Raw genomic sequence first — 10750 nt, forward strand, 5'->3', positions numbered from 1 at the left:
GTTTCAAAGACTCATGCAACTGTGGCCTCCCTTGACAGCTTTCAGGAACTGAATCTCGAATGGTAAGCCCAAGTAATTATTGTATTTGATGTTTGTGTTTCATGAAGTCTTGCACAGTTCACGCTGACAGTTTATGCGACAAGTTTATGCACGTTTGCAGGATTTGAGTCAATGATCTGACCTAGTATCAGGTTTGATATAAGCTTAGAGAACTTTAAAAAGCCTTCAGATATACTTGCTCACCACAAATTAATAGAAAGAAAACGTTCCGAAGGATATTTAGTTATAAATTTGGCTGTAGAAAGAAAACTTTGAGCGATTTTCTTGCTTCGAGGAGTTCACCTTCGAAAACAGTAAACACCGCGCTGGGAAGCCGGCCAAAACATAAACTTAAGCTTTACGCTTAAAGACTCAGGAGTTTTAGAGACACTTTAATACTTGTCTTCGTGAATGAAAATTGTTGTCTCTGTAAATGTTTCACGGAATTATATCTCTTTTTTTGATTGTTAATACACGGTCTCTCTTGCAATTTTAATCGCTTGTCCGTGCCGTTTGTTTTCATTGTTTCTCTATTTTCCAATTCCCCATAATACACTCTGTTTGCCCCCCAAATTTTGCATTTTCCCAAGAGCATTTTAAGATAATAAGTTATGCAAAATTTGGGGGGCAGGCAGAGTGTATTATGGGGAATTGGAAAATAGTCAATGGCCATCGCTTGCAGGAGTACTCAAAAATGTTGCGCGTATCAAACGCTTTATAAGTACACATCGTTATAACTGAAACCATTAAATAACAAAATAAATAATAATAAATTCGCTATTATGTTGAAGCGTAACTCTGTTAAAGTTCATTCAGACACTCGACCACACTGACAGCTCGCACTATAGAAACGAGAACCAGCTGGCCGTATGGGTGATTTTAGAAATTTTGTGAGATTTTTGAACGGTTTGGCTCGTCCTGAATATTGACTGAGTGCAATTTGTCTTGAAAAATTGTGAAATACCGCATTCTGTCCGAGCTCTGTATGATAAATAGTACTGTTTCACCTCAAATGTGGTGTATAAAAATTATAAAAGGTTGGTTTAAACACCCCCATATTCGTTGGCAAGAATTTGTAAAGTAAACCTGTCGAACGCAAAAAAATTTGGCGTGATTTGTTTTCCAAGAATTTGTTTTCGAGGCCTAATCTACTGTGATCTTGAATGTGATCGAAGATGTTTGCTATTTTTTGGGTGTACATACAAGGTTATCAATTTGATGTAAGATGTTTCACTCTAAAATAACTTAGCCTTTCCCTCAAAAGTCACATGAATGTGCCCTTAAGTTAAATGATTTGTGGATTAAAAGTTTATTGTTTGATTTAAATCATAAATTTATTAAAATTGGAGCTTCGCTTTTAGCCGTGGCTAAATCTATATATTACACTCTGTTAGATGGTTCGTGCTTTTTGGCGAGATCACGGCTCTTTTGGCGCGTGTTGTAAATACCCTTTGAATTATAATATTTGCTCGTTATTGTATAGTGATCGAGGATATACATAATACCAAAGGCAAGTAAATATTTTCCTCAGTTTGCTTTTTCCTGGAACCACGATTTCTGTGTCGTCAAACCAGTTTTACCGATTTGCTCGAACTCCGCATGCGAGAGCCATAACAAGCTGCTCCTCTACCTTTTAAATAATAAAGTTCTCTCTTACCTTATATCGGCGAACACAGTTTCTGTTCTTGGGACATAATGCGAAATAACATCCAGAACTCTTCACGGTGAACTTTTGAAACCATTTCGGCGACAATATGTAACTTACCAGGTAACTTACTGAATATTACTTTGGAGGGTTCGAATTCGACCTTCATAAAGCGCTAGATTTTGCCTTTCGCTTAAGTAACGAAAAAAAAATTCTTTTTTTCCAAGACTTTGCAACAAGACCCTTTTTTAACACCAACCATGAATTCAATTATTTTCATTAAGCGATTTTGACGAGAACTATAGCTGAGTTAAAATATCTCGCTCCGATGGGATAAATTCGGCGCGCAGAATACAAGCTCTGATATTTGACGCAAATTTGTGTCCTGTCCTAAAATGAGTTTATTGACAGATGAACTGACAAAAAGGTGCGTAAGGAAATGTGTCAAGACTAACGCCTTGTAGTTACTTGAGTCCAGTTTGTGGGTATCTCCATGGAAATTAAGGATCCCAGGTGGGTGCACGAAAATCGACCTTGCAGCTCGTAATGCCTTTCTCTTTTTCTCTCTCTTTCTCTTGCTCGATAGTTTTTTGTGAGGGTCAATGTATTTAGCACGAAAGTGCTAATTGGGGACACTATTTTTACGTCTCCTAATGCAGACGGGACCACCATTTTACATGGTCACCCGAGCCACGCGAAGGTCTCGCCGCTTGCAGTGCAAAGGAAGTACCTTCATTTCTCAGTCATTTTAAGACCCTGAGTAATGGTCCGGCCCCGGGAATCGAACCCGCGACCTCCCGCTGTGCAGTCAAACGCTCTACCGACTGAGCTAATCCTGCCACGGTTAGAAAGACAGAGAAAAAGAGAAAGTAGGCGGCAGGCAAGCGAAGCTTAACGAGAAAAATGGCGACAGAGATCTAGGGCGAGAGATAAAAAAAGGAGGCATTTCTTTGTTGGAAGAACAACAAGAAAATTTTGTAGCGACGGTGAGAAAATGAGAAATGCTAGCGGCCACCAATGCAAGGTGAAAATGAGCGGCAGTGAGAAAAAAGTGAACGAGAACACGTACGACATTTCCTCCAAAAAACGTGTAACTAAGAAGTTCCTGGAAGTTTCACGTTGTAGTAGTGCAAAACAACGGCAAAGAAAAGTACAAAAAAAGTGTGCTGCACGTGCAAAGTTGCTTTTTTGCTAAATATACCTATTGTTATTTTTCACCGTACCCGGCGTTGCCTTCGCCGCTTAGCATTACACGATTCTTTTTTTTTGTTTGAACAAACTTGAAATATTATCGAGAGGCTTTGCTTTTAGCCCTGGCTAAATCTGTATATTAGTTAATTAGTTGAGAAAGGGATCGGCAAGGGGATAAATTCTACCATTTCTGTCTGTGCCGTCCCCTCTCTTCATCTCCAAATATTCCCGTTTTTCAAGTATTTAAAGTAACATGGTAAATTGGGATAATGGTGAAAAAGTTTAAAAGGATGCCAAGTCTATTTTTCAGCGACGTGGTCATGGACGTTGCCGTTGTCGTATCGTAACTAAGGTCCCTAATCTTGTAAAGTAACTGCTACAGTTTGCTGGTTTTAAACTAACGGCAGGCATGTTTGTTGAAAAGAACAATAACGTTTTTCTCCGCTGGAAACTTACAAATCTTTTATCTTGTAAATTCTGCGAAACAATTCTTATGGCCGTCTTGTTACGTGGTTGAAAACCATCAAATACCAGTCATTTTTGCACGTAGCTTGCGAAAACATCCGTTTCTCCTCGCTCTTCGCCGGCGGGGACGTTTCGCGAGAAGGAACGTCTGCGACTCAGCGGCAGAAATTCTATACTGATGATGCAATCCAATGTTTACATAATAAATCCAGTAGTCATGGTGTTCCAAATACAAATTTGTCCAATTTTACGTGTCTTGCGGTCGATTTTGGTAGTGTTGAGTTCATCTACCAACGAGCTCCAGCAAAACTCAAATGCTTCTTCTAGAGAAGACTATATTCCACAAATAGTGACTGTTTTGTTAGAGATTCTTCGCGTTTACAATTCACCTTTGTGACTTTGCAACAAGACCCTTTTTTAACACCAACCATGAATTCAATTATTTTCATTAAGCGATTTTGACGAGAACTATAGCTGAGTTAAAATATCTCGCTCCGATGGGATAAATTCGGCGCGCAGAATACAAGCTCTGATATTTGACGCAAATTTGTGTCCTGTCCTAAAATGAGTTTATTGACAGATGAACTGACAAAAAGGTGCGTAAGGAAATGTGTCAAGACTAACGCCTTGTAGTTACTTGAGTCCAGTTTGTGGGTATCTCCATGGAAATTAAGGATCCCAGGTGGGTGCACGAAAATCGACCTTGCAGCTCGTAATGCCTTTCTCTTTTTCTCTCTCTTTCTCTTGCTCGATAGTTTTTTGTGAGGGTCAATGTATTTAGCACGAAAGTGCTAATTGGGGACACTATTTTTACGTCTCCTAATGCAGACGGGACCACCATTTTACATGGTCACCCGAGCCACGCGAAGGTCTCGCCGCTTGCAGTGCAAAGGAAGTACCTTCATTTCTCAGTCATTTTAAGACCCTGAGTAATGGTCCGGCCCCGGGAATCGAACCCGCGACCTCCCGCTGTGCAGTCAAACGCTCTACCGACTGAGCTAATCCTGCCACGGTTAGAAAGACAGAGAAAAAGAGAAAGTAGGCGGCAGGCAAGCGAAGCTTAACGAGAAAAATGGCGACAGAGATCTAGGGCGAGAGATAAAAAAAGGAGGCATTTCTTTGTTGGAAGAACAACAAGAAAATTTTGTAGCGACGGTGAGAAAATGAGAAATGCTAGCGGCCACCAATGCAAGGTGAAAATGAGCGGCAGTGAGAAAAAAGTGAACGAGAACACGTACGACATTTCCTCCAAAAAACGTGTAACTAAGAAGTTCCTGGAAGTTTCACGTTGTAGTAGTGCAAAACAACGGCAAAGAAAAGTACAAAAAAAGTGTGCTGCACGTGCAAAGTTGCTTTTTTGCTAAATATACCTATTGTTATTTTTCACCGTACCCGGCGTTGCCTTCGCCGCTTAGCATTACACGATTCTTTTTTTTTGTTTGAACAAACTTGAAATATTATCGAGAGGCTTTGCTTTTAGCCCTGGCTAAATCTGTATATTAGTTAATTAGTTGAGAAAGGGATCGGCAAGGGGATAAATTCTACCATTTCTGTCTGTGCCGTCCCCTCTCTTCATCTCCAAATATTCCCGTTTTTCAAGTATTTAAAGTAACATGGTAAATTGGGATAATGGTGAAAAAGTTTAAAAGGATGCCAAGTCTATTTTTCAGCGACGTGGTCATGGACGTTGCCGTTGTCGTATCGTAACTAAGGTCCCTAATCTTGTAAAGTAACTGCTACAGTTTGCTGGTTTTAAACTAACGGCAGGCATGTTTGTTGAAAAGAACAATAACGTTTTTCTCCGCTGGAAACTTACAAATCTTTTATCTTGTAAATTCTGCGAAACAATTCTTATGGCCGTCTTGTTACGTGGTTGAAAACCATCAAATACCAGTCATTTTTGCACGTAGCTTGCGAAAACATCCGTTTCTCCTCGCTCTTCGCCGGCGGGGACGTTTCGCGAGAAGGAACGTCTGCGACTCAGCGGCAGAAATTCTATACTGATGATGCAATCCAATGTTTACATAATAAATCCAGTAGTCATGGTGTTCCAAATACAAATTTGTCCAATTTTACGTGTCTTGCGGTCGATTTTGGTAGTGTTGAGTTCATCTACCAACGAGCTCCAGCAAAACTCAAATGCTTCTTCTAGAGAAGACTATATTCCACAAATAGTGACTGTTTTGTTAGAGATTCTTCGCGTTTACAATTCACCTTTGTGGCCTTTTGTCTGTCATTCGTAAACAATAGCTAAAACAATGTAACTACTCCGTCGACCAATCAGCGCTTCTAACCGGATTCCGGACAGATTTTACGTCATCAGTATGGAATTTTGTCGCAGAGTCGCAGACGTTCCTCCGCGCGAAACGTCCCCATCCTCGAAGAGCGAGGAGAAACGGATGTTTTGGCAGGCTAATTTGCACGTCTTTATCTCATACAGACAATCTAGGCCCCGTTCAGATGCCGAACGTTTCATGAGCCGAACCTAAGAACGACCCAAATTATTTAGACCGGCTAAATTGGTTCAGACGCCGATCTTAATTGCAGTCGAACTAAATTCAAAAGCCGAAAAATGAAAAATTTCCGTCAAACTGCTTGTACATGAAAAGTTCTAAAGTCGCTCCAAAGGAGAAATTCCTGGCCGGGATAGGCGAAAAGAACGGCTGAGCCGTTCCAAATTGAAAAAGGCGTTCCTAATTGATTCAGACGCCGAACTTTTCATGTACTTCAGGTTCGGCTCATGAAACGTTCGGCGTCTTAGCACTGTGAATGAACCGCACAACCATTTACAAGGGAACTGCGTGTTGAACCAAAAAGTAAAACCAACAAAAAGACAACAAATACTAGAATTGAATAATGAGCAATTCTTTCCTCGTAATTATCACAAATAAAGGTAATCCGATGGTTACATTATAAACTACTGTGTATTAGCAAGCCCTTTCAATCGAAAAAATTTTACACTTATGTCATTAAATAAAGGAATCGTCACTGAATTAACAAAGCCTTAACGGAAAACTGCATTGAATCACACACGGCGAGACTTCAAAATTGCAGTTACAACTAGCAATGTAAAAAGTATTTAACATCTTTTCAAAAAGATACATGTACAACGATAAAATCATCATTTACACTCTATTTCTAGCTACAAAAATGCATTTAAAGTACGAATACAATGCCTTCTTAAGTCGATCGTCTACAGTGAAATCCTAACATAACGGAGTACCTAAAGAATGGCAAAAATGTGTTCATTTCAGTTGCATAGAGTAGGGTATTGTGGTCCTTTCCACCAATCCATATTAACTGGGGTAGAGGTTATCGTTCATTATTCTACTATTCTACTGTACATCTATTTACCATTAGTGAAATTCTATCAGTAATCAAGTAAAAAGTCCGGCGTATTCTAATTGACTGGCGTACCCTTGCTCAGTTCACAGATAGCGAGTGAAAATGACCTGGGTCTTTCACCAATAATAACACTTAACTCACCCGAGAAAGCTGTTATATTTGCCATACAATGATAGTAGAATTTTACCAAAAATTATAAGACTCTCACTTTCATAGTTGACTCGCGGCTTCGCCCTCCGTTATCTGCCGACAGAAATCGTGAGTGATGTCGGCTGGGTTTCCAATAAGAAAAAGGCGATTATCCTCTCCTTACCCGGGAAAAAAAAAATTAACCTAACGCCTTTGACCTTACAGCCATTGTCCTCTGTTCATGAGGTTTCATTGTTGCATGTTTTCGCAGAACGGTGTTAGAACTGTACTTTTAATTGCCAACCTATAAACTACAAACTCTGATAATTACTAATATGTACTCATGCTATTAACGAAAACACATAATCGTAACAACAATCTTATCAAACAGCTGGACTACTTGCTAACTAAGAAATGAATATACCACAACGTTTGAAACAAAATCAACTTTTTTGAGAAATTTTTGCGCAATGAACCATCGACCTACTAATGAGGCCCAAAATAAAATAAAATAAAATAAAATAAAATAAAATAGAAGACTTTAGACAGTCCCCGACTGAGCTTACCAAATTGTGAAATGACAGAAAAAGGAAAATAAAAACTGATACTGGTGTTGGGTTTTTGCATCAGAAGACTCGCACCATCAATGACATGCCTCAATTCAAGAGTTCTACAAGTCTAGCCCGCACCAAAGACGGAACTAAAAGTTTGGTTAAGTCCGTCTGCGACAAAGCACCGAAATCCGTGTTCTGGGCCCACATAATTGGGTAAGCGCCATCATTGGCCTGTTAAAAATGCCATTGCCCATTGGCCAGTTAGGGCGAGCGGAAATGCAAAACGCATTTCCGGTAATTCCCTAACTCCGTTGGGGCCCCAAAACAAGGATATCGGCGCTGCTTCACAGACGTTACTAAGCAAGGCAAGATTATGTTCTCGACGCAGAGTATAGAAGTCAAACCTGCAAACTGTGCGAAGAAAAATAATCTTCCCAGAATTGTATCAATCCTATTTCTAAGGTCAAGACAGTGCAACATTGCTTCAACTGAATTACAAGAGCTATGCCACGCATGCAACTTCGCCAACGCCAATTTGAAATAAAGCAAATAGAAGACGAGGCAGGAATGAACAAAAGTAAAGATTACAATTCTGATTGAAATAAGGCCTTATTAGGGTTTACAAAAAGTTCATCTCTGTTGTTTGCAAATTTGAGTTACTCGTTTATCACAAAGCTGTAATTTTGCCATTTAGAGTTCTTTCGCGTCACAAAAGTTGTGGCAGGTACCTGGCAAAACTTAGCCTGCGTGGAAAGAAATAGTTATTTATTTAACTACTCATTTAATTTTTAGTTAAATTAAGAACAAAATGCACTAAACTGTTGTCATATAGACCCAACTCTACCGAGGCCACCAACATTTGAAATCAAAGACCTGTTCTCGTTTTTGATTGGCTAACAAACTGTTAGCTATGACTGGTCCATTTAATGCTGAGTGGCTCCTATTGAATTCATTAGTGTAAGGCAACACGAGCTTACTCGGCTGATACAATCAAAAAGAAGAAAGGAGACATGTTAACATCTATTCTCCTACACAGCCTTAAGTTGTCTCGTCACGCACCGCTCCTCTCAGAAGAAGCGTATTGCATGACAAAACAGATAATAGCTACATAGGCGAGAAGTCAAGCAAAAGAACCTAACACCACAACTCGAAGCCGCCACCTTCACCCTGTCGTTTTTCTGTTGACACCTCACTATACTCTGTGCTGTACCTCGGCGGCGGAGTTTTATTGGAGGACTTATCATGAGATAATTCCGCGTAGTTGATTGGTGGTGGATGGTCATCCTATGGGAAAATAAGAGTATACAGAGGATAAACAGAGGTTACGCATCTCCTTTACGGCACGAGATGGCTGTTAAATTGCTAAAATTTGTGTCATTCCTCTTCGCGATGGAATAATAATAATAATAATAATAATAATAATAATAATAATAATAATAATAACAACAACAACAACAACAACAACAACAATGGGCACTGGCGTAGGACAGGTTGGTGCCTCAGCCTACCACGGGAAATTGGACGCTCCCGCCCACCAGAGTCTAGGGTGGCACCTTTGGCAAGTGCCCGCAACTCCTTGCCACCCTCGTTGGGGTAACAATACAGGGTAGGGGGGAACCCTTCAGTTTTGGTCGACAGCCCTTAGTGTCTCGATAAAAACACTGGTGCTGGTTGCACCTTAAAAGTACCACCCTCATAATGAGTGAAGATGACAGATGATGATTCATCCATGAACGGCGTGAATGGGAGTGGAACCGGGGAAACTGGTGAAACTGCCTCCCCCGGCAGGTGACCCACTGTAGGGCAGGGTGGACCCGGTCATCATCCAGCTACTGCTAGAACGAAATAGAGCAGAGATATGAATATTGCTGTAATGGAGTGCTACTATCTGAGTAAACCAGTTGATGAAAGAGCCAGACAAGTCAGAGGATATAGACAGAGAATGCATGCTGTCTTAGCCGGCGAACAGAAGACGCATTTCCGGTCGTCGCTTCTCTCCCTCCGAAAAAATAGCGTCTGCGAACCCGAGCGGCAAAACGATTTCCGTGACGTAAAACCTTTTTAGCCAATCACGGTTTAGCTCTTAAAATCAAGGAACTAACTCGCAAGATCGTGCGCGGTGGATATGTTTACGAGTCAAAATTGGAAGGCCGACGTGGCTTGTGTATAGCCGTCCTTTTTTCTCAGAACAACGCGTTTACGAAAGTTAATTTGCCAGGATTGTGGGACTGATTGACGAAATAAGTATCAAGAGGATTTATAGAAGAAGAGAAGATTAGAGGACATTTTTCATCTATTTGCCTGCGGAGTCGATGAGTTATCACACCTAGTTGTTTTGATCATATTCGAAACGATAAATGTCCTAATGACAGTAGACGTGTCATGCCGTTTGTTGCTTCTGTTCCTTTCTGGTTCCTGGCAGGAAAGTATGGTTTGGAGAACTCTTCGATAGTTTTTCGTGTGCTGCTTTAGATATTTTTTAGTAGATATCCTTTATCTTTGAAAGCTAGGACGTGTGGTAACTGATTTCCCATGCGTGGTTGCTTCTTGGTTCAGAAAGAACTTTGATCAGATCGAAAACATTTTATACTGTATTTGTTCTTATATTTCTTTAAATACATGTTCTTTTCAAGGTTTTAATTTCCACAGTTTTTTTGTGAGATGAGTTGAAGCGTCGTAGCGGAAATGTCATCTTGACTATCATCCGAATTTACTGCTGTAACTATTTATTTCACGCTCGGTCTGCCCAAGGTTCATAATATTTCAGATGATTGTTGTGACGATACTAGAATTATTAACGAGCGATTGTCAGAGATTTCTGAATCAGTCAAGGATGTGTCTGTACAATTGATTCACCACCTTTTGTCAGCGTTGGTTAATTGAAATAAATAAGTCTGAGCGCGATGTCATTAAGGTACATGTTACTTTCCTTTCGCTGTGACGCTGTAGCGATTATTTTGTCCAGGTTTTGTTTACGTCACGTACAAAATGGGTGGTTGCGAGGGAAAAGGAAGCAAAGAACCGCGGTAGAAAAGGAGAATCAAAGACTCTATTGCAGAGTTACGGAGGCACGTCAACATCCTGGAAAGGAAGGATACAAGGGAAACTTAAAAGGAAGGGAAAATACACCAAGTTGGAGAGGAAGTATAACATCAAATAGAAAGGACAAATGGTTGTAATTTAAGAACTTTACCAAAGACTGAAGGCTAAGTCTGCAAAGTTGAAAAGGCATGAACAAAGGATTCATCGACATCTAGCCTGTGTAGCAAGCGTTTCCGCGCGAGTTCGTCGAGAAAAGGTGGGACGAGAGCAAAAAAAAAAAAAAACAACAAGGAATGATAAGGGAGGGGGAGGGGAAAGAAGAAAACGCTTGCTCGCAAAC

The 10750-nt window shown here is 40.4% G+C and overlaps 1 protein-coding gene across 1 annotated transcript in view; it reads right to left on the reverse strand.

Moving 5' to 3' along the window:
- Window positions 1-6125: 6125 nt before the first annotated feature.
- The window catches only part of LOC140950292 (uncharacterized), a 35433-nt gene continuing 30808 nt past the window's right edge, over window positions 6126-10750 (reverse strand). The window contains exon 10 of the mRNA XM_073399519.1: window positions 6126-8652. Within this exon, the coding sequence (XP_073255620.1) occupies window positions 8503-8652 (150 nt within the window). The 3' untranslated portion in view covers window positions 6126-8502. The remainder of the gene's footprint in view (window positions 8653-10750) is intronic.

The sequence above is a fragment of the Porites lutea genome, chromosome 10 (assembly GCF_958299795.1).
Source record: "Porites lutea chromosome 10, jaPorLute2.1, whole genome shotgun sequence".
Lineage (NCBI taxonomy): Eukaryota > Metazoa > Cnidaria > Anthozoa > Scleractinia > Poritidae > Porites > Porites lutea.